The sequence below is a fragment of the Colletotrichum fructicola genome (assembly GCF_000319635.2).
Source record: "Colletotrichum fructicola Nara gc5 chromosome Unknown KSG_Nara_v1_contig07, whole genome shotgun sequence".
Classification (NCBI taxonomy): domain Eukaryota; kingdom Fungi; phylum Ascomycota; class Sordariomycetes; order Glomerellales; family Glomerellaceae; genus Colletotrichum; species Colletotrichum fructicola.
The window spans coordinates 1,334,377-1,361,351 of NW_027094057.1; the positions used below are offsets into that span (position 1 = coordinate 1,334,377).

The 26,975-nt window shown below is 51.5% G+C and overlaps 8 protein-coding genes across 8 annotated transcripts; 1 reads left to right on the plus strand and 7 right to left on the minus strand.

Annotated features, from left to right (window-relative positions):
• Positions 1-1,420: 1,420 nt before the first annotated feature.
• Positions 1,421-2,982, minus strand: CGGC5_v012073 (uncharacterized protein; the record flags this gene model as incomplete). The annotated part of the gene is made up of 5 exons (XM_032030883.1): positions 1,421-2,080; positions 2,135-2,299; positions 2,356-2,743; positions 2,793-2,836; positions 2,890-2,982. The coding sequence occupies 5 exons, from the start codon at positions 2,980-2,982 to the stop codon at positions 1,421-1,423; spliced, it is 1,350 nt and encodes a 449-aa protein (XP_031889890.1).
• Positions 2,983-6,420: 3,438 nt separating this feature from the next.
• On the minus strand, positions 6,421-7,559 carry CGGC5_v012074 (uncharacterized protein; the record flags this gene model as incomplete). The annotated part of the gene is made up of 2 exons (XM_032030885.1): positions 6,421-7,170; positions 7,224-7,559. The coding sequence occupies 2 exons, from the start codon at positions 7,557-7,559 to the stop codon at positions 6,421-6,423; spliced, it is 1,086 nt and encodes a 361-aa protein (XP_031889700.1).
• A 5,642-nt stretch (positions 7,560-13,201) lies between these two features.
• Positions 13,202-15,943, plus strand: vpr-1 (Minor extracellular protease vpr; the record flags this gene model as incomplete). The annotated part of the gene is made up of 2 exons (XM_032030886.1): positions 13,202-14,523; positions 14,575-15,943. 2 exons carry the CDS (start codon positions 13,202-13,204, stop codon positions 15,941-15,943), a joined length of 2,691 nt encoding a protein of 896 aa, XP_031889701.1.
• A 352-nt stretch (positions 15,944-16,295) lies between these two features.
• BGL1A-0 (Beta-glucosidase 1A) lies at positions 16,296-18,187 on the minus strand (the record flags this gene model as incomplete). Its single annotated transcript, XM_032030888.1, has 3 exons — positions 16,296-16,667; positions 16,726-18,097; positions 18,153-18,187. 3 exons carry the CDS (start codon positions 18,185-18,187, stop codon positions 16,296-16,298), a joined length of 1,779 nt encoding a protein of 592 aa, XP_031889703.1.
• Positions 18,188-19,014: 827 nt separating this feature from the next.
• Positions 19,015-20,853, minus strand: TRA1-2 (putative AC transposase; the record flags this gene model as incomplete). Its single annotated transcript, XM_066152640.1, has 1 exon — positions 19,015-20,853. One exon carries the CDS (start codon positions 20,851-20,853, stop codon positions 19,015-19,017), a length of 1,839 nt encoding a protein of 612 aa, XP_066007991.1.
• A 252-nt stretch (positions 20,854-21,105) lies between these two features.
• CGGC5_v012078 (uncharacterized protein) lies at positions 21,106-21,869 on the minus strand (the record flags this gene model as incomplete). Its single annotated transcript, XM_066152641.1, has 3 exons — positions 21,106-21,127; positions 21,177-21,529; positions 21,855-21,869. 3 exons carry the CDS (start codon positions 21,867-21,869, stop codon positions 21,106-21,108), a joined length of 390 nt encoding a protein of 129 aa, XP_066007990.1.
• A 1,596-nt stretch (positions 21,870-23,465) lies between these two features.
• Positions 23,466-24,188, minus strand: CGGC5_v012079 (uncharacterized protein; the record flags this gene model as incomplete). Its single annotated transcript, XM_032030890.2, has 1 exon — positions 23,466-24,188. One exon carries the CDS (start codon positions 24,186-24,188, stop codon positions 23,466-23,468), a length of 723 nt encoding a protein of 240 aa, XP_031889696.2.
• A 1,160-nt stretch (positions 24,189-25,348) lies between these two features.
• CGGC5_v012080 (UPF0676 protein) lies at positions 25,349-26,681 on the minus strand (the record flags this gene model as incomplete). The annotated part of the gene is made up of 3 exons (XM_032030891.1): positions 25,349-25,551; positions 25,736-26,114; positions 26,172-26,681. 3 exons carry the CDS (start codon positions 26,679-26,681, stop codon positions 25,349-25,351), a joined length of 1,092 nt encoding a protein of 363 aa, XP_031889697.1.
• Positions 26,682-26,975: the final 294 nt, after the last annotated feature.

The window sequence follows — 26,975 nt, forward strand, 5'->3', positions numbered from 1 at the left end:
ACTAGCCGGCATGTTACGAGGTGAGGCTCGACACGTTGGTGAATCGCCCGCGAATTGTCTTCCACATCATTCTCGACTTCCATGTCCCTCGGAAACAAACAACTTCGAGAGAAGCAAATGCGATCGCACGTGTAGTAGTCGGGTGGTCGCATCGGTAAGGTGGGGATGACGAGGTAGAATGCCAGGCCTAGAATCACGAGAATCAAACGAAGAGGCTTAGTTCGAGTCACGCTAACATGCCAGCTTCACTAGCAGTACGCAAGCGTCTCTTAATATGATTTAGGACAACGCGTGTGTTAAGTGAAGAGCGACAGTCGTTACATTTAGGTCGGGGACATAGGATCGGGGTGTTAGGCCGGGGAGATAAGCTTTACGTTAAGTCCCCGGCACTGCATTGTTCCCAAATAAGATCCACCTACGACTCAACAACCACGAGGCGGAGCTCAACGAAGCATCACAAGGGTGCCTGCGGACACCCGCCGAATAGTGATCAGAGCGCTCGTAAAAAATGCCAACTTCCGTCAGTTGAGCAGTAATAGCAGGAGTGGATGTCCTGGGCTAGGCAGGCTGTGCTAGGAACTTGGCTGGGTGGCTCTGAGCACATCATGCAGTGGGCTCCATCAACAACAGCAACAGAAATTTTAGCCAGCGGAAAATATCGACTCCCGTCAGGCAAATATGCCTATCCATACGACATTGGATTGCGAATCGTGTTCAAGAGAACGAGGGAACTAGGACTAGTTCGCATGAAACGGGTCGGGACGCCTGTAGGAAAATTTCCGGTTGATTATTGTTGCAATACTGATGCATAATGCAAGACATCTTCCGCGAACGCACCTCGTGACCTCGTTGACGGCTTGGTATGAAGGCATGACGGCAAGTTGAGCCGCCCCCGAAGTCATTTAGAAGCAAAATATGTTGCTTCCATCGCTACTTTCTGGCTTTGGCCATATTCCATTCCTCAAAGAGACACTACGGCGCTCATTCAATGTTGTTATGATAGGAAGAATAGTAGGATGTAAAATATAAGCCCAGGAGGAAAGCACAGTCAGTCAAATAATCCAGTATTAGGAACATTGTTCAGATAGTCCAGAAACAAATGTCGATGTTCATGTTTCCGCCACTGGATATCCCCAGTGTGTTTCTGATCTTTTGGGGTTTTAGGATGTCTCCTAAGTACTCACCTATTATTGAACTGTAGATAAGTTCAAGAGAGCCTATGTGAGTTCGGCTCAAACGTAAAATTCGTCAGTCGCCCTGCCACTCCAGCCTATCGTGACGATAGCAAAGAGGGACAATGGCGCATGCAATGGGCAAGGCCCAAGGGGTATTCATAAAGTACTACAAGAGCGCAGCAAATTTCCAAGTGATACGGCTTTCATTCATATCGGATTGCCCGAGTACTAGCATCATGTCCATTTCACAACTGAGGAACAATCAACTGATCGACGTCGGGGCCCCAACCCTCCGACCTGGAGAACGTAACCGTGTTCGCTCCCTCCTTCAGATCAGCATGAACGACGCTGCTGCCAGCTCTGTCGGGGTGTTGGTTTGTAGCCAAGAAAGCCACACTCTGCTCCTCGCCGTTGACTGAGACAGCAGCATGCCGAGAGCTAGTGTCTCCGTTCTTGTGCTTGACCACGAGAGTTACACGGTCCGCGGCAGCTGAGTCAAAGTTGAAAATAGCCGTACCATCATCGTCTCCGCCAAGGTATCCAGCGGCTGAGGAGCCACTGCACTGAGAACAGTCGACCGCACGAGCACCATTGGACAGCTCGGCAGCTTCGCCCTCCAGCTCAATGGTAGGCTTCGCCTCAGACCAGGTGCCTGCGGCGACATCCAAAGTCCAGGAATCATGCCAGTCAAGGGTAACTGTGGTTCCATCGAAGTTCAAGGGCAACCAGATGTAGGTGCTTGCTGCCAAGTTGGTCGAGTGCCAGCGGTCTCCCATGTAAACAGCCTTGTCGTTGCCCAATGGCAAGACATAGCTGACCTGACTGCTGAATGTGTTGGATCCTACGGGTGCAAATTCCGTCCAGTTGGACCATGGGCCAGAAAGAGACTCAGCAAAGCTGTAGACCTAGTGAGAGAGTCAGCTACCACTCTTGTGCTCTTCATCGGCGCGACAGCTTACATTATCGTTGGGGTTCCAGCCGGTCAGATGAGATCCGAAGATGTAGTAGATTCCGTTTCTCTTGACCAAGGCGGGTGACTCAGCAAAGTACTCCCAGCCGAAAGTAACCTCTTCGACGTCAAGGTAATCATCGGTGAGCTTGATGATGCGGGTTCCGTACTCGCGCTGCCCTTGCATCAGCACAACTTCGTCTTTCTTCGGGGAGATTGGAGTTCTCTTACATCCTCACTCAGGAGATAAGCCTTGCCGTCATCATCCTTGTAAACTCCGATGTCGCGGCTCTGGAAGCCCAGGGGGCGGAAGCTTCGGAGATACTCATACTCTCCACAGACAGAGTCGCCGATTCCGACGCCCACACGTGCATCCTTGTAGTCTGAAGAGTCGATGTGAAGATACAAAACATACTTCCCCGTGCTATCGTTCTTAATGACCTTGGGACGCTCAATGATGCGGTTGGGTCCCAGGTCACCTGCTTCTTCGGTACGAGAGATAAGTCGCCCCTCAAAGCTCCACTCGACGAGGTTCGTGGACGAGTAACAGTTGACAGCCTGGAAAGCCGATCCGTCGGTCTTTTCTTCGCCAATCATGTAGTAGACACCATTTTCCTCACTAAATGGTGTAAGTGTCAATGATCGTCAATGTTGAAGGATCAGCTTACATGATTCCGTTACCATGGGCTTGAACATGCTCTCCGGTGTTCGTCTGAAAATGGTCAACTTTGGTGCCATTAGCAGGCGGATCCATAGATAACTTACAGCCGTCCAGGTGGCTCCGGGAACGATACTAAGGGCAGCATTGGCGGCGCCTACGGACAAGGCCGTGGCAAGGGCAAAACCGAACGAACGCATGTTAACTCAATTGAGCTGTGAGAAAGCTTCAATTCAAGAAGACCAAGCCACACTACGACATCCAGCAACAGACCACGGGAAAAAAGTCATCGGCCTTTCATGATGTATTTGTATGTACCATTCAACCCTGGAGTTGATGATGTCTTGGCGATATTTGCAAAAACGCACATGACGTCTGTCATGCAGAGCCAACCACGGCTTGTGTGCTGCAAGTGGATTAGGCGGTCGTGAAGAAATTCGGTGTAGCACTAGCCGAGCGCTTAAGACGGATTGAATGCAGAGGCTGGAGTCGCATTCGGCGCTGTTTCCGAGCTGCGAGCGCGGGGAACTCAGGGGCACCCCGCAAAAGTGCAGCTCACGATCTGTTCATTCGAGCGGCAGTCAGTCAGGCAAAGCAGAGTGGCATGACTACCAAGACCGAACACGATCAAGCCAAGATGTGGTACCGCGGGGAAATCAAGCTTGCGATATTTCAAGTCAGCTTTCAGCGGATCCCAAGACGGGCCCGTGGCCATTCTTGACATGGTTGAGGGCTGATCGCTGCCGTGTTAGCCATTTAAGGTTATTACCCCCGGTACGATGACGGGGAACCCGGAGCCGAGTGAACCGGGGGATTCGGCGGGCCGGCACTTGCACCGCGATGCATCGCGGTAACGAAGTGCCCGGGCTAACACTCTTACGTGAAGAGGGCCTCTTCTCATTGACAAACGCGTCTAGGGTGTTGTTCGTGAGTTTTAATACGGGATAGTCAGTCAAATGTTCAAAGATATGTTTTTTCAGCATACCTTCATCAAAGTTCATTGGCTCCTCAGAGACATTTTCACTCATCAAGGCCCCCCCACTTGGGTCAATTTCTGGACGTCTCCCTAGACATGGAAATCAGATGGTGCTTTCTTGGTCCAAGGTATGGCAAGACATTGTACCACCTAAGGCATCATTCCTACTATTTGAGCATTTGGTGCTTGGTAGCACGCATCACAGGTCCTCACAACCAACGGATATAGCGAATAAATGTACTTCGTAGTGTTTAAAACCCGACTTCTATGTCTGGACATGCTTCTAGAAAGTTACTATCTCGGTTGCTTGGGTTCTCTCTCTATCTCAAGCTCGCAGGCACGCTCACGGAACGCGGTGTTGAAGAATGCTTTGACCCCCGAGCTGCGGGGACAACGATGAAATTTCTCACTTTGACAAAAGATATTGATTTTCAAGCAAAGGTCTTGCCCGTCATCACTCTTGTTGTCGTCCTACGGGGGTTGAAAAGGAATTTCGTACAGTAGGCATAACACGTCAGTTATAATGTGGATAGCTTGATGACTTGAAGTCTACATTCACAGCTGCCGGTTGAATGCGCTGGCAAGTAGGGAGTATAATTTGTTCTTCCAATGTTCTGATCGCCTACCAGTTCCTACGTGATGATGATATACGTCTCAAAGCGCATTTTATTGCCATTGCGCAGGCAAAGGAGGTCATGTGGGGCTCAAGAATGTCAAGCAATAGACTGTACGAATTCTCCAGACTATTGCCGTGGTCCTGAAGTCATACAAGCTCGACTCGCGCATTGGAGTTTCTTAGTGACATAGAACTCATTTCTTACACGCATATACCTCAAATTGCCCTGTCAGAGATGTGTGTTCAACTTGAGATCTAAGACGATTTTCACGATTCGGCCACCGGTGGGAGGTCGTGACACAAGGTGCCAATCCCTGTTGTCTCACCCCTGACTTCCGGAAACAAAGAGTGATGTGCCGGTCTAGACTCCGACGCCAGAATTGAGTTCTTAATAAGCTTACTGCCAAGTGAAGTGGACACAGACCAGCGTTTCCCGCCAAACCGCCGACTGAAAATGACTCAATCCCTGGCCACGAATCGTATCTCGTTGGACGCGACCATCGAGGAAGCTTTCGTGGGGGGTGCGCCGTCTTGACAACCTTCCAAGACCCCTCAGTTGCCCAAAGAGGATTCGGCATGCCCCTGATTCGAGAGATAACCGTTGGTAGGTGTCTTCTCGGCAACTAACTCGTCTCGACACATGCTCCCGATGTCGTCTGAGATCCGAGGTATGATGAGATTCCACACCCACTCGGAAGTTTTGGCGATCATTTCGCCTCTTCCCCTCATCTCGACAGAGATAAATCGCCTGATATTCTGTCATTTTCCATCGGCTTCATCCTCGTGCTCCCACCACCGGATGCTCTCTCTCAATCCCGCGCGGGGACGGGAAAGAATCCGCGGGAGTACACAAATGACTGTCAAATTATAAAGTTCATCCATCGAAGTTCTGAAGTCATTATTTCGATTAAAGAATCAAGCTTTTTCGCCATAGATCTAGCTTCTGGGGAAGCTAGGGTATCGGTTCCTGGCTTGGCCCGTTCGGGAATATGGTTTACCGACTGTCCCTCGGAGAAGCGAAGGATGGCCTTGATTGTGAAATTTTGCAAGGCTATCCTGTTTGATAGCTCCGTCAAGTGCGCTTTGAGAAACGTCCGAACTATCAAAGACACCCTTGAATCCGAAGTTTTGGTACCATCTGAGACGAAGTATGTGACAGGCCCACGCCGTGCACTAGGACCTGTGCTGTTTCCTGGGCAGGGAATCGCTTTCGCGTTCTTGTTGTCTTTTCTGACGGTTGCGCCAAGCCGTCGATCTTAGTGGTCATGATAAGAGATCGCCAAATTGTTGATCGTCAGGATCTGTCATGCCCTCGGAAAGATTCTAGACCACATGCAACTTCGGATTCCTTGTGCGAGTCGGAATACTGCTGGAGAATGAGAACAGAATGTGACAATGTTGCATGTGCAGAAGCAGCGCAGGAAGAATGGTCGGACGACTTAATCATATGAGCTAATTGTCGTATTCGGCGGCGCGAGCGGACGAACCGGGCAGGACCAAGCATTTCCTATTCGGGTCCTGTGTTGAGTCGAAATGTGTCGGAAGGGGCATCCGTGGATGGAAAGGGGCTCATCATCTCATCTTTCGAACACATTCACAGTAGCGTCATCGCGCAGCGAAGAGTCTGTTGGTAATATTGAGTAGGACGGTGGAGAACATACAGTCGGCAACGGAGGTGGACACCAACACCGCACAGCCAATCCCAGCTGGCGCTACGGATGCTGTTGTATTGCATGCCCGGTTTGCCGGTTTAAACCGCCTGCAGGCAGAGGTCTTGAATGTTCGGATCAAACTTTTGCGACGTCCGCGGCTTGGCCAATGGCCCACGTCGCCATCACTGACTGCTACTCCAGTGTCATCCTGAGCTTGGGAATAATGAGCGCAGTTTGGTAACAAGAATTATTTGCTAGAAGTGAAGGCTAGTCTATGCTGTTGAGAACGCCAAAAACTCCCAAGCTTGGGATATCTTCCAAATCTTCTACACATCGCTTTCCCATATTGTTATGCCTTGAATAAAAAGAAAACACAGAAACTCTCCGCAGTCTGTCATTTGTTGACCTGGATCAAACCTGGACCCGCAAGCGTAGCCTTTGCAATATCATCGGCATTCTTGAAGTTACCCTCAAATGTCAGCGCCGCGATGGTTAATCCCCACATGCTGTTCTTTTCGAAGGGAAAGTCGGCTTGGAACTCGATGCTGGAACCGGTCCATTGTCCGTTCTTCACAGGAACGCTGAGAGGGACGTTCTGTCCGTTGAGGTAGGTGACGAAAAGACCACCGGGGTCCTTGCCAAGGAAGCGTCCGGCAGTGACAACCTCTCGCAAGTCGACCTTCATGGAAAGCATCTGGTCCTTCGCCTCAATCTCGCCTCCATTCGCCATCTGCATTACGTTCAGGGGCGCAAAGGTTGGGATTTCGATCGAGGACATCTTGAACGGGCAAGAGTCCTTGACGACAAAAGACTGAAGAGCGGAGAAGGCGAACGGGGCGATTGAAGTCGTAAGGAAAGGTTGCGACGAGGGCGCACGGGCTAAGATGCTGCGATAGAACCCGTTCTGTTCGCCTTCCTGGCCGATGACGGATGTCACGGCACGGACTGGGCCCGAGTCGCCATTCTTTGCGAGAAGCTGTGTCGCATCTTGGAGGGTACCTAGCACCACCGAGGTAAACGTCTCAGCCAAAGCGACGGCTTCCTTGAGACTGTTGGTAGGGAACTGATACTGGCAAGGTGCCGGCGAGAACGCTTTGAAATGGTCCAACACACCCTTGGCGTCAAGTGCATGAAGCTTCTCTTGCTGTGAATGGGTTAGTGACCATACGAAAAGCCAGCTGAGAGCGGGGGACATACAGCAACAACAACTTTAAGCGCATCCATAAGCTTGTCCTTCTCCGTTGTTTCCCAGCCAGGTCCTCCCTGAGTAACATTCTCCAGCATGGACGAGAAAAAGGCGACTTCGAACTGCTCGTTGAACTGAATGAGCTGGAAAGCTGTCAAGCTGCTTGGCTCCAACTTCGGTGGCGGCGCAGAGTTGGGCAGAGACCCGCGAGCTTCTTGTTCGACAACGCGAATCTGTTCGGGGCTGGTCGGGAGCTCGGCACTGAAAGCCCGGCGTTCGAGTGGGGCCGCTGCCGAGAAGCCGGCAAGCAGCATCGCGGCGGCCGCGACGGACGATCCTAGATGCATTGCGTGTTGCTACAGTTCTCCAAGGATTGTTGTGAGAAAGGGCGATCTACAAAACCAAAGCCTACGAAAGGCTGGGAAGAAAAGGGTTATTAACAATGTAGAACCAAACGGGTCAGCAAGGCATAATTCCGAGGAGCTAAATGATGTCCTGGCGTGCGTCCGGGACGAACTATTATACTCTCGAGGAGTTTGTTTCGATACATAATCTTGAAACCTGTTTCTGGCTTGGCGCACGTGGACTGCAACCAACATGCATCGGCCTAGCACACCATCTTTTCTCTCCCACTTACACATCCATTCACACCAAAAGAGGGGCCGCACACACGCACATCGATCACAATGAGGTGCCTCAGTCAGATTTGTGCACCCAAGCGGTACGGAACGATGCTTAGCCGACAGAACCGGACTACCTGGTAGGGCTGTTTTCGGGAGGAAGTTGCGCCGCCTCGCTCAAAACTGACATGTTACAGGCGAGCGGAATGACGTCCCTGGAATGACTCTTGTGTTTTCTCTCCCACGGCCGCGGTTCTTCTGCCCCTAGTGTCTCCAATTCCGCTGTCCCCAGTCATTTAGAGTAACCGATGGACAGGGACAAGCCTCCGGAGACCCAACGGGGTTCTGGACCGGCGTCAACTACCTTGTCATGTTGTCTTCCCCGGGGAAAAAGAACATCTTCTGGCCAAAGCAAGTATGTCATGTCTTCGGCCTGATTGAATGAACCTGACACGTGCCGGACTGGGCGCTGCTCATCCTGACCACTCGCCCTCGGAAAAGACTCCGTACGTCAGAACAGCCCGTCTCCGACTTGTTTCTCTCGCGGGCGCCCTATTGAGGAATCAAGTCGCAATTGCCGAACACTCCGTAAATCCTGCTCAAACGCGAGAATGTGTCTACTTCAGATCCAGGTCGCTGTCTTCTGAAGCTCGGGTCGTGCCTTGAACTAAAGCTGGAGCCAGCGCCGGCCTTTGCCCTTTTCTTCCTAGTGGGAGCAATGGCGCGCTCTATCGGCTTCTCCCCACGTGCGCCCGATCTGTCTATCGATGTAAGCGTCAGCATCTGCACCGGCAGCGTTTTTACCTGCACCTGCAGCCGCAGCACTCTCATCAGGAACAGGAAGAGGATCGACAGGAGACAACCTGGTATCAAGGGATCTCGTAGCAGCACCTAGATGCAACCCCAACGGCCTCAGGACGCCCGCAGGCTGCCCCAGCATGCCAAAACCACCAAACTGCCTCAAAGAAGCTCACGTTCCTGCAGCAGGAAAAGGTCTTTGCGTTGCCGCTTTGGTGATTCTCCACAAATGCGCGACGCCCGTTCGCGAGCGCCTCACCCTTGCGCTGCCGAATTCCGCCAAGCCGCCCTCCCCGTCCACGACACCATCATCACGATGCTCGTGCGCGAACCTCAGAGGTTCGTGTAAATGACACAGTTAGGAAGGGGTTCAATGACTTGCAGTCACCTTTCAGATGGCCGAGCTGTGTATGGCACTTGATCAAGTCCTCTCTTTTATCCTCTTTTATCATGTCACTGACTGAAGATAGATCGCGTCCTCTTAGAGCTTAGGTCTAATTACACCAATCTTCATATGAGAAGTCTCTTAGCAGATTTTGCAACAGTTCCATTCGAAATGGCCGCATCATGTCCCAAGCGGAATAGCGTTGCGCCCGGGACGAATCCAACCCGGCAACTTGTTCCTGTCCAACGGGACGCTAGCATCGAAAAGGTCTCCGAGTCTAAATCAGCAGAATATCTGCTACACCCCTCGAGCTTGGTGCCCGTTGTCGATGGCGGAAGAGCTTAACGGCATCTCAATCCGAATTCTGAGTTCCCACGAGTTCAGGAGAGCCTCATGGTTTCGGGGGCTTGTTTTCCGGAGGCCGGGGCCAAGTTGCGGTGGTTCCACGGAGTTGACTCTGGAAGTGCCTAGGTCTCCTCGCGCTCCGTTCCCGGGTCCGGGTCAGCGATTAGTCGGACTGGTTCCTCTTCGGGGTGAACCTTCGTGCCACCGGACTCAACAAGTTGGACGAACTTTGCATTTTCCCATCTCGCATCCGCCTCGCATGCCCGTCTGCTTCCAGTCGCTTCAACCCCACGGCCAATTTGCGAAATTCGCATTTTTTGGGTGGACGGTTCACCAATGTAATATCCCCCACAATGCAATATCATGCAGGAGTTCATATGCCATAGAGACTGGAGGTACAAGTTTGCACGGCTATTGAAGTTTTAAAAGTCTTGTCGTTGTTTCTGCCGACTTGGCAGAAATGCAAGTGTTTCATTCAATCCCCACAGCAACTCAATTACCACAAGCTGATGACTCGAAATCTGCAGGTTGAATCGCATTCTTGAGTAAAGGTGTTCATCTTGGGACACAAATGTTGCGCCAAGCTGTCTGCTCTTGCAAGACACGAACTCATGACTGGGTCGGCACACATCCTATAAACTACACGAGAAACGAGCAATCGAGCATGCCAAGTCGCGAGTGCAGCGCGTCCTCCGTAGGCTACCTAGATTCGGCACTTGTCGCGATGAACGTGCTTTCTAGCGTCGAGTCAAAATCGAGAGTTTGCGACGTGTGCATCGTCCGCGCGCAGCCCGGCCTGGTTGCACAAGCACGTCAGCACTCAGCCTCCTTTTATGAAGACGGGATTGTTCATTGCCATGTCTGTTCGCACACATATATCACATATCCGTGTGTTTGTCACCAAACAAAAAGATAGGTCGTCTGAATTGAGTTGAAAACAGAAGCAGTCATGTAATCACTGCATGAAATTCGTCGACGGGGGGTCAAATTTTGTGATGTGGACGTATCTCCAACTATGGTCTTGGCATCTGAACTCCTTGGGACGATCTGGAGGTCAATGAGCTTCATGCAAACTGCAATCTGCAGCCTGCGAAACCAGCAAACAAGTTTGAAAACAGCAGAGGAAAAAACTTGCAAGTGCCTGACCCTGGTTCACTTTCACATTGTAGCATCCACTGGAGGCCTTGTCACTGCCAACTCTGAAAGATGTCGCTCGCGAACACCCGGTCTAGACCTTGAGTGGATCACGTTTCCCCCTCTATCCCCGCCCGTTTCGTGTGTCAACTTCAGTGCGGGGTGCAGGCTTCTCGAACGATTCCCTCGGTGTGGTCAGCACTTTCTAGTCCTATCCGAAATATGTTTCTTCCTGTCGTGATGTCGAGGCGGCTTCGAAACGACGCTATCTCTACTTCAGTTCGGTACCTGGGCCCAGCCGAAAGGCAAAAGCAGTTCCGCTAGCTCAGTATTCTCAAGGACACAAGATGGTCCGACTTTATGGTTTCCGGCATCCGCGGATGCTACAAGAAGCCGCCGACGGAGTCTCGCACGGGAACGTATGTGGTCAAGTCAACCACACCCGTTCGGAGCTTGCCCATTGATCACGCCACACCAACGACGATGGCATGAAAAGGGCACTTTACCTAGAGATATCACCGGGTGGACCACGATGCGACCGAGGTAGACGTACAGTGGTGAGCAATATCCACTTCGGATAGTTCATCTAGTTGAAATTGATTTAAAGTGTCATGCTATTCGAACGGCAGCAAGCGGGATGGACTGACCCGGGTACACGGTTATGTTGAACTCAGTTTGCAAATGACTTGAAACCATTTCCAAGCAATCTCGCGGGGACATCTGTCTACAGGTGGCTCATAACGTGTTTGTCATGCGTATCGTAAACACGGAAGATGTCGTTAGGCACATAAACGCTGTCGATGCTCCCTGGAACCTCCGGAAGAATGTATCTCAGGCAGCTTACCCGACATCCGTCTGTCGACACCGACGAAAAGGTTCATGCAGTGAACTTATTGGATATGGTTCTCTCACTTGTCGCAACTGAAGGTTATCGGGGGTCGTTTGCAAATCGAAAGGAAGTCGGCGACGTCCGGTGAAATTGACGGAAGGGCCTCCGTGTGTTGCTCCGGACCCGTCCCGTCCTACATGGAAGCCCGGCGGAGTCGGCAGCACATGGGTCAGCTGATTTCTTTCTGCCGAGAATGAACATCCCCCATGGCTTAAACTCGTCTAAAAGGTAAGAACGTGTTTGAGTCTGAAAGCCTGTCACTGATATTAGCGAGCAGAATATTACTTCTGATGGCCTACATGGTTAGGTGTAAAATGAGTTAGATAACCTCCTGAATCAATCACAAACTCCTTGCGAGACACACGATTTCTTTTCCGACCAGACATGTGTCATTATGTCAACTGATAATGTGATCGGCAAGTTTGGCGTCACTCATCCCATCTTCAATCACCTGGTTTGGCACGCTACCATATCGGGGTGCCGACAAGGTACGTTGATGATGGCTGGTTTCGAAGACCGAACTTCGGCAAGGAAGTCCATGACGCTCACGGCAAGCGATCCGAATATGGCGGAGGCGGAGACCGGGTGAAGCCGAATGTACCGAAATTACCGGGCTCGTCCCTTAGTCAAGACCCTCGCGAAGCTACCTATGAAGCGTCATATTGATCATTTTCAACTCTCTAAATATGAGAATGATACATGAAACTTTCGCAACTTGCCTAAAGATGCAAAAAAGGGGCCTCAGACGGATAAAATTTGTAAAGCTACGAGTATATCACGCGCTCGTCGTTGGATAATCTGTTGTCCATCGCTTAAACTAATATGTGTGGGCTTTCCTCTGATCTCCAGCTCTTCATCAGACCCGATAATCCGCGGCGACAGTGTGGAACCATATCCACAATCACCCAATTACGAAAGCACAATAGCTCAGGGGTAGAGCGCTGGGCTCATAACCCAGAGGTCCCTGGATCGAAACCAGGTTGTGCTATTTCCCATCTTTTTTGAACCGTGACTTTTTTGACCCGGACAGTTATCGCCAAGGAAATGCTAGAGGCCGTCGTTTTCGCGAAGCCGGAAATAACAAAAGTTCCGTCTGTAGACTGCTGACAGCTAGGCTCTAATCGTTGCTGCTTGTTATCACCTTCGAGCACAATTGGGCATGATCGGCCCTCACACCATCCCCCACACCTCTGCTTAATTCGACAACCTCCTGCCTCATCGGCGATGGCGCCCCTCGTGAAGCTGTTTAAGCATATCAACACGACCGGGATATAGATGATTTGGTGCTTTCACACTGCGCATGACGTGCCCCAAGCTCGTACCGGCCCACCCCTGATCTTCGAATACGACCGCGGCCCCACGACCTTAACTTCGGCTGTCGACCGACGCGGTCGCCAAAACGCGCCTTTCAAGGCAGAGCTGAGGGCCAGCATTTTCTATCATGTCAACTCTGGACGGCTGCAGTAACGATGAGGCGTGGCTCCGGAATATCTCGGCCGATTTAACAAACAGGAACGACAGGACCGAAAGCGAAGCGGCTTGCCGCCTTGGCGATGGTCAAGAACAGCAGAGTCGCAGCAGCCAAGCCGAAGATCGCCAGTCGCCCCCAGCACCGGTAATTTCGGGTCCCGAACGGGAAGGTCCCAATTTCTCGTGTTCAACGAATGCCAGAAATCTCATCACTGCATTTGCTATGTGCGCGATTGACGCTGAGAATGAGTCGATTTGTATATATCCGCTCAAGATGCTTTAGATCAATCATGTCTGGTGTTCGGTCACCGCCGGTCACTCGTTTGAAATCCAGCGTCAACCACCGCCATGAGGTTCTCCTCTAACGTCGCCTCCCTGGCACTCGGCCTGTTAGCCTCTACGGCATGCGTCGCAGCAGCTGACGCCGAGCCCGCGGCTCCTCAGATCGACGAGGATGCCTTCGTTAAAGGCGCGTATATCGTCGAATTCGACGGCGAGGCCGACTCCGCGGGACTCTTGGATGAGCTCCGATCCGATGGCCTCTCTGTTGTGCCCCGCCTGGACCTGAAGTACCGCCTCTTCAACGGCGCGTCTATCCGCGTTGAAGATGACGAAGAGCCCCACGTCACGGCCGGCAAGATCGCCGGCAAGCTCAGCGTCAAGGGCGTCTGGCCGGTGCGCAAGATTCAGATGCCGAAGCCAAACCCGAGCTCCGTCGGCCGCAACGGCACCGCGACCGGCGAGGCACTCCTCCGCTCCATCAAGAACCGCCGTGAGGAGGCTGTCAAGGACACCTACAGCACCCATGTCATGACGCAGGTCGATAAGCTGCGCGAGGCTGGTTTTACCGGCAAGGGAATCAAGGTCGGCATCGTCGACACCGGTGTTGATTACAGACACCCGGCCCTTGGAGGTGGCTTCGGCGAGGGTTTCCCAGTGGGTTATGGCTGGGACTTGACGGGCGACGACTATGTCGAGAGCTCCGACGCGCCTCAGCCTGACGCTGACCCCCTCGATACCTGCCAGGGCCACGGAACCCACGTTGCGGGCATCATCATGGCCCAGGAGAACGAGCTCGGCTTCACCGGTGCTGCCCCAGATGTTACCCTCGGCGCCTACAAGGTCAGCGGTTGCGCCGGCTACACAACCAGTGAGATCCTGGTTTCCGCTTTCTACAAGGCTTACGAGGACGGCAGCGACGTTATCTCCTGCTCTGCTGGCGATGACTCTGGATGGTCCATTGACGCTGCTGCTGTGGCTGTCTCCCGCATTGCCGAGGCTGGTGTTCCCGTCGTTGTTGCGGCCGGCAACTCGGGCAACTTGGGTGTTTGGGCCGTGGCTTCCCCTGCTTCTGGCCAGGCTGTTGCCGGTATTGGGTCTGTTGATAACACTGTTCTGCCCAACTTGATGACTCGCGGCACTTTTAAGAACGAGACTGGCGAGTATGCTTTCGGATGGTCTGCCGGCGCACCTGCAGTCACTGCCAACGTCACTCTGAGAGTCTGGGCTGGCGCTGTCAACAACTCCGCGTGCGAGCCTCTTGCTGAAGACATCGACTTGACCGATGCCATTCCAATCCTCAACATGGACGCTTGCGCCTCGGATATTCAGGGTCAAAATGTGCTTGACAGAGGAGCCAAGTACATCTTCTTCTTTCCCTCAAGCGAATCGTGCGTCAATCTGATACCCCACAAATTTGTCAATGGCTAACACGAGGTCAGCAGAATTTACCCTCCATATGTTTATACCGACGGAATCCTGGGCGCTGGATTGATCATGCCCAGACAAGCCAGGGAATGGATCAACAACTCTGAGAATATCACCGTCACTTTTGGCCCTCCTAGCAGCTCCGGTCTATTTGCTGAGCCGATCAGCAACGGCGTCACCGCCGGATACACCAGCCCCTTCTCTAGCTACGGCCCAACCTGGGATCTTCAGCTCAAGCCTCAGTTCACTGCACCGGGAGGCGGAATTCTTTCTACGTGGATTTGGGATCAATCGCAATACATGGTTAATCCGGGCACAAGTATGAGTACCCCGTTTGTTGCGGCCGTGTATGCTCTCGTTAGTCAAGCTCGTGGCACTCTGGATCAGGAGACACTTCGCAGCGTCATTTCCGCCACTGCTGAACCCAAGGCATGGAACGACGGAACCACAGTTCACGAGGATGTCCTGGCTCCTGTGGCTCAGCAGGGTGCTGGTCTAGTGCAAGCCTGGGACGCTGCACATGCGACGACGATTCTTGGGTCTACGGGCATCTCCTTCAACGACACCGATAACTTCGTTGGAGAGCACACTTTCAGCGTCAAGAACACTGCTTCTGAGGCAATTACTTACAAGCTTGGTCATGCAAAGTCTGCGACTGTTTACACTTTTACCCCTGGTGAGGCCCAGCTCGTCGTTGCCAGAGCCCCTCCTCCGACCGTCGACGCGTGGGCCGACATCAAGTTCGCAGTCGACACTCTCACAGTTCCCGCTGGAGGTAGCGCCGACGTTGCCTTCACAGCTACCCCTCCTTCCGGACTGAACGCTACTCTCCTGCCTGTGTACAGCGGCTACATCACTCTCGAGGGCAGCAATGGAGAGACACTCTCTGTGCCTTACCTCGGCGTTGGCGGCAGCATGCACGATACCCCCGTGCTGGTTCCTGGTCTTGGACTCAACGGCGTCTACCTGTCCTCAACCGACAACCACTTCCTCATCCCCGTCGTTGCCAACCGTACCTTCACTATCCCTCGCCCCGGATCTACTGGCAGCGCCATTTACCCCAAGATGGTTGTCACCCCTACTGTCGGCACTACGCAGCTGCACGTTGAGCTCGTTGCTGTTGGAGTCACCAACTCCACCCTCAAGGTGACCGATCACCAGGGATATCCGACTCTAGGCCCCGTCCCCAACTCGCCTGTCGAATATGCTCACCGCTTTGGATACACCTGGAACTTTGGCGGTTTCTTGGCTGACCGCACCATTATTCCTGAGGGCACATACAAGTTCATCGCCCGTGGCTTGAAGATCTTCGGCGACGAGACGAAGGATGAGGACTGGGACGTTGTTGAGACTGTCCCCTTCATCTTGAAGTATCTCGCCTAAAGGACGTCGCGGATAGTCGTCGTGTTTTACCGTCGTCGTTTTGTCTACTGCCATAGTCCTTATTGAAGTATTTAGCATACTGCGATCTAGGTCGTGAAGTACACTGCCTGCCCAGCAAAACCCTAGAAGTAATGTTGAATCTTTATTACTCAAGACTATTTCAAATTTGATTACAGAGGATAAAGGTGACGTCTGATGGAAAAGTGATTCAAATTGAACATCTTTCGAGTCTGCATGATCAGGCATATCCACCCTCGCAGGCGACAAAGACAATAGATCTCCAGCTGGCAAGAATGACGTAACACTGCCCCAATAATAAGAAGATGATGTGCATGTAATTCGGTGTGCTACGTTACTCCTCCATGTGATCCTGGATGAATCCGGCGTAGTCAAAGATGGCTCTCTTGTAGAACCGTTCTTGAGTGGTAGCGTTGAATCCCTGGACGCCGTATTTGTCATTGTACTGGCCCCATTCCCAGTTGTCGAGGAACGACCATCCGTATAATCCCTTTACGTGAATATCATCGAGGTTAATCCCCTTCAAAACCTCTGCAAGGATTGGTATGTAAAAGTTGGACTGGGCGAGGTCGTTCTGGATATGCTCTGTTGACATGTTAGCCGCCTTGTATGCAGGCAGACCGAATTCAGCAATAGTAATCCCCCCTTTGGTGGGATACGTTGCCTGCCAGAAACCGAGCATGGCGCGAACATGCTCAGCGGGCACCTGCGTTTTGTCTGGTAAGCAGAAATTTCATCTTGTTTCTTCTGGCTGTGAGACTTACGGCAATGCGGTCGGGGTTTCCTTGGAAGTTCGCCTCCCAAAGCCCCCTGGTCCTGGATGGGACTGTGCACTGCGGATACAGGGCATGTTCTGGATCTGCAGCACACGCGGCGAAGCCTCCTTCTGGCTCAGAATGATATGTCGCAGTGTAAATGTCAAAGGCAAAGAAGTCGGCAGTTCCATTGAAGAATTCAAGCTCTTCGTCCGTGTACGTCGGAACCTTGTCGCCGACAGTCTCTATCATCGACTGCGGTGGATTCTCGCCCAAGAACAGGGGGCGAGCAAAGTACCCAACCGTGAACTCATTGCGCCGCACAGCAGCAGCCACATCCGAAGCATTGGTTGGGTCCAATGGAAGCGCGAAGCCGCTGTCGGTGAGATCGAACTTCATGCTCCAGAGTGCATCGCCTTTGACGACATCTCGGTACCAACGGACGACTTTGGCATGTGCTTCTAGGACGTAGCGGCTGGTGACCCAAGAACCAGAAATGCTGGGCTCGATGGTCGGTTCATTGAAGGTGTACCACGTGCCGACACGGTCAGAATAGTGGACCAACACAGTCTGAGCGTAGTAGACGAAGCTGTTGATGAAGTCCGGGTGATCATATGAAAAGAATGACGTGTTAGACTGCAGAGTTGCGGGAGTGTCGAAGTGGTACAATGTGACCACTGGTTTCATCCCGTAGCTGATCACTGTATCGATGAGGTCGCTGTAATGATCGATGACCTCTTTGTTGATCGGCGACCCGGCTTTGCCGAAAGGGACAATACGCGACCATGAGATGCTGAAGCTGTATGATTGCACACCGACGGCTGCGAGACGAGCGATGTCCTGCTTGTAGAGGTAGTAGTTCATCGTTGCGATATCCGGTGGTCCTGAGTTCTCTCCAGAGGAAGAGAAGTTGCCTCTCATTCGGTTCTCCCACGCGCTGGGTCCACGGCCCTCATTCTTGGTTGCACCTTCAATTTGGAGAGCAGCACCAGCGAATCCCCATTGGAAATCACTTGGAAACTTGAAGCTGTCATTTGAAGACAATGTAGGTGCGATGGGTAAAGGCGGCGGCTTGATTAGCTGACTGCTTGGAATCGGCGTTGGCAAAACTGTGGTTGTGAACGGGGGTGATGAGACGGGGATAGGAGCCCATAAAGATGACAGAGCTGCGTTCCCGTACACGATACCGTGATCCGTCGGCGTTGAGTCAGGAGAATCCCAAGTTGTTGTTGAGCGTGGTTCTAACAGACTCGAAAGCTGGGAATAAGGCGGCGCGAAGGTCGAAGTTGTTGTGGGTTTTGGTACCGGGGTGACGTACTCCAAAGGGCGATACGCTGGCCATTGGTAGTCGCTTTGCGCAGTGATCAAAGACAGATTCACTCTTGGGGGAGGTTAGTATCCTCTCATGAGCTACCTTAACTTTATGTATTACTTACAAAAGGACAATAACGACCCCTGGAGTGGTATTCATCATTGGCATCATGTCTCTGAGGGGCCGCCGCTGGTGATTGCAATCAGGCTCAGAACCTCCTCGATCAAAGAAGCATACAAGTGGAAGAATCTTGGATGTGCGAGGACATTTATACGCGCAAGTATACGAGAGCAAACTGCATTATTGCCGCCTGTATTCCTCGGGGAATCAACAGCCGATACTATGTATTATCCGCACCGCTTGCACGAAGTAGGACGTATGGATGCTTACCAACAGCCGAGGTTTTCCTGGCCAATTCCAGACTCAACTGAACAATCCAAAGCCTTTGTGCGGCGGTACATCGGCTGTTACTCGTCCCAATCTCTGCCTCTCCTCATGGGTAATGATCCCACTTAGATGGTAAGAGCCGAGGTACTAGCCACTGTAGTGCTTTTCGCGGAAATACCCCGGTAGATCGACAATTAGCGTTGTACGATTGATGCATACCCCGCGTTGCTGTCCCCGTGGGGAATCTGGTAGTATCACAAGAAGTTGCGAATGGCAGGGTCGACATGCATCTTGCATTGGGTTGGACTGTATAGATGAGGTAACAGAGCTGCTCGAACATGCTGATATTCGGCCCGATCGGAAAACCTAGGCTTGATATGTAATAGAAGTCAGGTAGTTGAGGGTACATGAAGCAGCGCTGCCGCTAAAGCCAATAAATCAAATAACGCCAAGATTTGACTGATTTGATTGCCCCTTCGCCAGTATTGGTTGATTTGCCCTGTTGGCCAATATAACAAAGCAAATCCATAGAACACGTGACCCAAACCCGCCAATACAGATTACCTAAATAGGAAATAAATGAAGCTATTCACAACCGGTCATGATCCCATCAATGAGCTAACCTCACTCCCCACAGGCATAACTCTGCCCTTTAGCCAATTCTTCGTCAGCTGCAATTGACCCATAGTCTGAGGCTTTATTGAGTGCCTTTGCGACGTCAAGGTCAACTTCGCAGTACTGAATGCCCTCTCACAGTCAGTAGCCATAGCTGGTGTTGCCATCACATCAAGTGCTAGTCTACTAAGTAGAGGGTACGTTGACTTATGGTCTCTCCACCACTCAATAGGATCGCCTGTGGGTTGAGGAGGTTGCCTGAGGTATGTCTCAAGCTCATCCTGCTGTCGAGAAGTCTCACAACCACGTTTACTCTGTACCCATTGCCTGAAGTGGCTGTCTTCATGGGATGGAAGTGTGATCTCAAAAACAGCCGTAGGGTCATCAGACTCTTCCTCTGACCTATACCAGCGGTCAAAGTAATCCCTAAGCCCCTTCTTTGCATCACGAACCCACTCAAGCTGAACCCCTTCATCCCAGACTGCCTCAAGGTATGAGATACCAAGTGAAGGGTGGAGAATAACAGAAGCAGCAAACAAAGGGGACTCCTCTAACTTCGTATAATAGGAGGAGAGCTTCTGCCATGCCAACTCAACAGAAGTACGAAGATGCTCCTGGTAAGAGGAAGAGAGATCCCTGAATCGAGCAGTACGTTGGCTCCAGTCCTCCCTTACATGTTGTGGAAGTATAGATTCCTGAAGAGGCTGGGTCTGACTGTCGACTGAAGATCGAATGGGACGCCCTGATCGAGTCTGTGATGGTAGGGACTCTTCATCAGCAGTCAGATCGATCGTAGACGACTCATCTTCCTGTTGAGAATCAATAGGATGGAGTATGGAGTTGTATAGACTCTTCCACTCCTCTAGATGCTCAAGGAGGTACTCCATGCCAGTCATGACTTCCCAGAGACGACCATGCCCATCCCCTTTACCCCATCCCTCTGTCCTCTTCGTCTGCAGGTAGAGAGGCTCAAGGATAGATCTAATCTCAACCAAGACTTTCCAGTCTTCTGAAGAAAGGAGGTCATCGTCAGGTATCCTCCTGGTGGCAACATCCTGCTCCTGAACCCAGTTGACGTAGGTCTCAATCTCTGCCCTCTTCTGAAGAGCTCGATGGATCATGAGGTAGGTGGAATTCCATCTTGTCTCGTTGTTGAGGAGGAGATGTGACTCCTTAGACCCTTGGGCGAATAGCTCAAAGTCTGACCCAGCATCAACTTCCTGGGCTGCTTTCCTGAATCGCTCAGATCGCTGAGGGGAAGCCCTGATGAACTTCACGATGTTGCGAAGCTTGCTAACTGGCCCAGTCTTCCTCCAGAGTCTCAGATCTTCTTCCTCATGGTGGACAGTCTGGTAGAAGAGTGACTCAGCCTCAAAGACTTCGCGATCAGCACCAAAGAGAAGAGCCCGTGCTACCAGGTTGAGGATGTGGCCGTAGCATCGCATTCTCCTTGCCTGACAGTCGAGCTGATTCATCGTGGGGTTAAGTCTCTTGAAGAGGGCGAAGACACAGGTATCGTTATTGCTGGCGTTGTCACAGACCACCACACCCACTTGGCTAGTGATCTCCCACTGCTGAAGAGTCTCGTAGATGTTGTTTGATAGGTTGAGACCACTGTGGTCGCCACTCATGTGGTTGAAGGCGATGAGACGAGACTTGTGCTGGCCCATATTGTTGACGAAGTGGGCAGTAACTGCAAGGTAGGCGTAGTTGTTGGGTGAAGTCCACAGATCAAACCCAATATGGATCTTGGTGAGGGCACTGTGAAGTTCGGCCTTAACGTAGGCTTGGCCCCTGGTGAAAAAAAGAGGAAGATGGTCCATCATTACAGTCCTGCCCCATGGCACTTCTTCAACCAGAGAGGGGTTGTGAAGTCGTAGAAGCTGTTGGACGAAGTCGTCTCGGAAGTGGTCGAATGGTAGATCATTGGTGATGATGATGGAGAGGCAGAGATCTCTGACAGTAGCCACTTTGGCCCTGGGTACGTGGGATACCTTCCTTCTTTTTGACAAAGGAGTACCATCCTCTGAGCTATAGAGAGTTTCCCCTGAGCTTATGTCATCGGAAGAAGGATCTCATTGTGTGATCTGGTGGCATCTGTATATAGATTAGTTAGCAATAATCATAACAGAAGACATATACATACCTGCGAAGATGGTCTGCAGCAGAGCTAGAAGCAGCGGCAGAAAAGAACTCTGGCTTTCCTTTACTATCACATCGTTGACAGCACCAGTAAGCACCAGCTGGCCCTTCATCACAAAGCTCAACAAGGAAGACCCCATGGTCCTTGATCCAACTCTTCCTCCCCCTGCCTCCTTTACGGGCCAGCTGCTCTTCAACCACGTATCTCTTATTATGCCATGTGATCGTAGGGAGGTCAAGGATAGATGGATTTGAGGGAAGGACGATGGAGAGACTGCTGGCCACTTGAGTGGTGACGCTTGGGGGGGATCGAAGCAGTTGAAGTGCGTTGGTGGTCAATGGAGTAGGGGATAACATCTGTGAATAGCATCGTTAGTTGTGAGTATTTGGTCCCTGACATTTTGGGGTATTCCAAGGGGATAGTTAAGGACAACGGTGATGGGGACAATGAGGGGCATGGAAATATAGCAAAAGTGTGGCATTATCCCCCTTTTGTGTGAAAAGGGAGGCACAACACCATCATGATCCATGGTTCTCTATCACGGCGATGCCATCGCCGCTGATCGAAAGAACCAAGACATCATCGTGCCTGGGGAAAAAGGGCTTCCTGGATGGATGGGGACGCCCTTATATAGGGCCATGGAGAGGGGGAAGAGGAAGAGGGGGGGAGTAGCTGACGTACGGTTGAAGTCATCATGGCAAAGGTAGGCAAGCCTAGGATGTTGGCGATGTTGCTGATGCTGGCTGCTTATGAGGCATGAGGAAGAAGAAGAAGAGACGTTGAAAGAGGGCGATTCTACTGCTTTTATACCTATATCGAACGTATCTGGGAGTCACAGATCACTCAGGAGTATTATTTAAAGAGGAAATTTGGCCAGAAGGGTAGAAAATAACGTCTTAGAGCTGCCAGGATTAATGGTGCTGCATATAGAAAAAGAAAGCTGACCGTGTTAGGCGTGAATATTCGCGATAATGGCATCCTATTGGCTATATGTATGCTTATATAATATGCCAAGCCAAATGAACCCAATATATCAAATCGCGGGGGTCAGAAATTGTTTAATTGACAGTTGGGAATAGCTTCAATTGTTTGATATATTTGTTAGTAGGTTTGATAGATTGGCTTTGGCGGCAGCGCTGGTCGTCATGCCGCCTGATCCCAATGAACCGCCTGCTTCGGCGTCTATTCGTGCGTGTTGGTTTAGCCGCCCGATGACGACATCAGGAGGTGCTTCCCAGAACAAGGAGGAAACACCAAAATGCCCCATCTGTCAGGTTTGTCAACGTCTCGCGTTATTTGCCGAGCATGCTCCACTCTCAAGGTGGCAACTCACTTGGCCATCATCCGCAAGACTCATATGCATTAGTAGCTCATTCAAGGCAGATACGCCACCATTGCCTTCATCCTTACTCTCGTTATCTCTCAATCTCTTCCGCCCACCAACAGCATTGTTGTCCCGTCCATCAACCCTTTGGCTCGAAGCTAGTGCCTCCCAATTACCACCTGATGGCGTCGCTTTCATGTCATCTGTAGCGAAGTTCGGTAGAGGTGTGTCCTCGAGGTACTGTCGGATGAGCTGCCGAATCATGAAGTCTGGCGGACCAGCAGTCGGATCTGTAAGGGTTTGTAGGAAGTGGAATGTTTGCAGCAGTAAAGTCACCGACTGTGACGGGACCAGATTGCGGGCGTTACTAAGTTACCTTGAATCAGCTAAGATGTAGCTCAAAATCTTTGGGTGATGGAATAGGAGCATTGATGAACCTCCAGTTGCCTTACTTCTCATAGATGCATTTCTCCTTCAGCCTTTGGCATCGTGCACAACTGGGAGTATGACCATCGCAGCGCTGTTTCCTCCGTCTGCAGCTAGTGCATGACGCGCCGTACCGGATTTTAGATTTGCCACTGCTGCTACCGCGGTGCTGGTCCAAACGGTCTCGCGCCGCATTATTGCATTGTGAGGCGTTATCAGTCGTCTCGGTGTTGGAGTTGGGAGTAGACTGTGGCATCACAAGACTTTTAGTGTGATGGGTCGATGGTCATAGAGAAGCGCACGCTTGAAATGGATGGGTTATGTATGTTTTTTGTCCAAACGAGTGAAGCAGATATCTGAGTGTTCATTTGGTGTGATGGACTTGCTACGGCCTTCTCACATGATGCGCCATGTACCCGAATCGTGGGAACCCCAAACTTTCCCCGGATCCCCCGCACCTCGGAACCTCCGATCCCATGATTCGGCTTCGGCCGCATTCCGACTTCTTTCGGAGGCGGTCCGAAAACATGGAACCAACTTGGTCAGGCATACAGTCTGGCTGGATTGTCAACCATAACCTTGCGGAACAATTCCTCGCCAAACCACTGTCTGTACTGTGCTGCCTCCGCCTTTTCATCAAATACCACAACCTCGCTTGATCCCCCACCTGATACGACGTGCGGCCAGTCACTGCCATAGACAGCCCTACGACCCCCCGCCGCACTCGCCAGACCCAACGATACCAGCCGCATGTTTTCCAGGTTCTGGTTAGCCCCAACCCGCTGTGTCAGCCCGGAGATCTTAGTCCACGCGGCTCCACTCTCAATCAGGTCGATGATGGCCGCGTACTTCTCCGAGGCGTAGTCGGCGGCAGTGAGGTAGAAATGGTGATCCCCGACGAACTCGATGCCAATCTCAGAGTGCAATTGTTTCATAAACGGCGCGAACTTGACCCACTGCTCCGTCTTGAGCTGTCCATCCAAGGTCCACCCCAGCGGCGCGATCTGTCGGGCCACCGTCTCTATGTACACCTTCAGCGCCTCGTCGCCCTCAAGGCCTTTGGTCACGGCGCCTTGCGTGTGAATACGCACTGATCGCACGCCTTGTGAGTGTAGCGCGGACAATTGCGTGTGGTCAATGGTGGAAAAGTCAAGTACGACGGTTGCTCGTGACTGTCGTTTGCGGCCGTTGGATGTAAGTGTTGAATTGACGTAGGCAACGCTCTCGAGCACATTTTCCGGCCGCATGCCTTCGGGCATTGCCATCACGAAGACATAGTTGTCGGCTGGCATACGAGCTAAAGCTGACTGAACGCTGGATGCTGGTGGAAAATAGGGCGAGTCGGGCTCGTAGGGATGTTTGACCGGGTCAAAGGTGTGAAGATGTGTGTCCCAGGACCCGGCTGGGAGTGGCTCGATAGCTAATCCGCACGACACTATGAAGAATCTCTTGTTAATATGAAGGTTCTTGGCGTCGAAGTCGGCAAAAACACATACTTTTTACCATGGAATCGAGAGGACTGCCTAGCGAAAGCGTGGCTGCGATCAGAAACGTCAACAAACTGGAACTCAATGGTGACATTTTCTTGCTTGAGGAATCGAGCTGACATGACACGATGAGGGCCGAATAAATAGTGATAATTAGCCGCTTAGAGGTGAATTCGTTTCGATACAAATCATTCGGAGGCCTATTAGCCCCAACGTATGCACCCACATCCATTCCCCTCATCTCCGGGTCGGCATCGTATTATCGGACTGGCTCCGGCCGGCATTCAACACCGCCCCCTGCCATGGAAGGCGGGGAACTCTCCCTGTTACATCATGTTGTCAGCGAGGACCACGGTTGGGAATACATTTCCAATTGAGCGGTTTAGTACCCTCTGCTACGATCGTTCTACAGATGCAGGCAAGGAATCCCTTTGCCTGCTCAAGAACATTTCCTCCGCACCGGGACTGGGAGAGACATGTTCGATGTGTTGACAATGTGGTAAAAGCGGGGCGATTCGAATGATATGCTTTTGCGACTTCATCAAGTCATTCGTCCTTCTTTTAGAGCGAGTCAATTGTCGTCCAGTGCTTCTGACTTTCTGGTCAAAAGGGAGTCGTGTATTTAGTACTAAATTATGCGAAGTCGATTGGATGGTAAAAAGAACAGAGATGGCGACAGATACCACGGCAGATATGATCGCAACTATTATCAAGGCGAAAGCGAACGATAATATGGCTCATAGCGCTTAATCAAGTACTCTATCCGAGTACTAGAGCGTCATCCGAGACGCACCTTTGACCAACTCTTCTTGTGACTCGTTTAGGCCTGGTCTGGGGAACTGCGAGTTACTAATCTCCAATACCTATTCTGTCTGATTTACAATGTCCACGATAATTGTTTGTTACGCGTTTCCCCGTTATCTCTGGAGTGTCGTATCCTAAATAACCATGAGGAGCTTAGTCCCGTTGAACATCTGCTCCTTATACTTGACGCCGTCAATGTCAACAATCTTCTCCGGTTTCGCCTGTGCACCCTGTGATCGGACCGTCTTCCAGTCTTGATACGTTGGGACTTCAAGACCCTCGTCGAGACGCCGACTAAAAGCACCAAAAACGTCCGAGTTCTTGTTTAGACCTCTTTCTGAGCAGCGGGGTGTCCATCATTGGTTCCATACGCATGTCTGCCCAAGCATGGTTGAAGATGATGAGGCCAATGCGATTTGCGTTCATTTAATCGCGTGGAGGTTTAGTAACTAAATGGAAATCAGACCAAGGGAGATTTAAGGCTGGAAGGTGGAAAACTAATACTAAAAAGGTCGACATACCCTTATGTCTGGTGGCCTTGAACTGGCCACCCGAGATGACATCTAGCGCATCGCCCAGATTCACGAGTAGTCTACCAGGTTCATAGCCTACCCAGCGCCACTCATTTTCAGCGTTCAACATCTGAAGGCAACTGACAGGTTGACTGGGTAGCAGAGTAAGGGTACCGAAGTCGGTGTGCCCGTGCATGATCAAGGAAGACTTGTCATACTCCTCAGGATCCCACTTATGGTACACCATGTGGCGGTGATACGATGTTCCTGGAAGACTATCGCCCGCTGATCCCCGCGCCGAAACCTTTTCCCAGAGAAAGTTGTCGGGCATGCCGAGAATGCGCGACAACAGCACTAGCAAGCGGCGATTAACTTGGTTGGTCATATGCTGATACAAAAGTGAGCGATGTGGTCAGACAATCAGAATAAGTTTGGGAAGGCTCACGTCGGCAAAACCCTGGATCTCATCCATGAAAGGGAGCATGTTGGAGGGGACGGAATCGGGCAACCCGTCGAAGTGTGACTGGTACCAATTGAAATGCTCGATTTGATCGCGTTGGCCCTCCTTCTCGCCCCATCCTACTCTGGGCTTGTAGCCCTTAAATGTGCCTTTGGAGAGATCCCACATGAATTTCTCCTTCTCTTCTTCGCTGATACCTCCATGAAAGAAGATGTACTGCGCGAGCGCGAAGTGGCGATCGAGCTGCTCTTCGGTCATTCCGAAGTTTTTGACGAACAGGAATCCGTCTTTCTGGATGGCGAGGCGTGTCGTCTCAACAAGCTCCGCCTGCTGGTTAGGGGTGCCGTCGAGGAGAGACAGGTCAAGCGTGCGTAGTTCTGCCCAATTCAAGTCTTCTTTAGTTGGGTGAGGCTTATCCCAAGGGGCAATTTCAGGCTTGCCAGCAATGCTGCTCGCAAATTGGGGTATAGGAGGAAGGACCTCGTCGATGGCCATTTTGGTTGATAGCTGGCACTAGAAAGATGATTTGAAGTCAAGATGAATACTGAGAAGGCGTGAAAGGTTGGATTTTGTTCTTGATCACGAATGAAACGAATTTGAAAGGACATTGCATCTCCTGAGTTTGAAGGCGTCTCGATATTTATTCACTCCTTGTGACAGAAGATTTAGCCGTACTGGCTTGTAAATGCGGTACGATGCTTGTTGCGCGGTTCTGAAGCCCGTTATCCCTGATGGCCTTATCGGATTTGTTCTCCGTCGCTAATAATGATGCACTTTAGACAGGCGTTG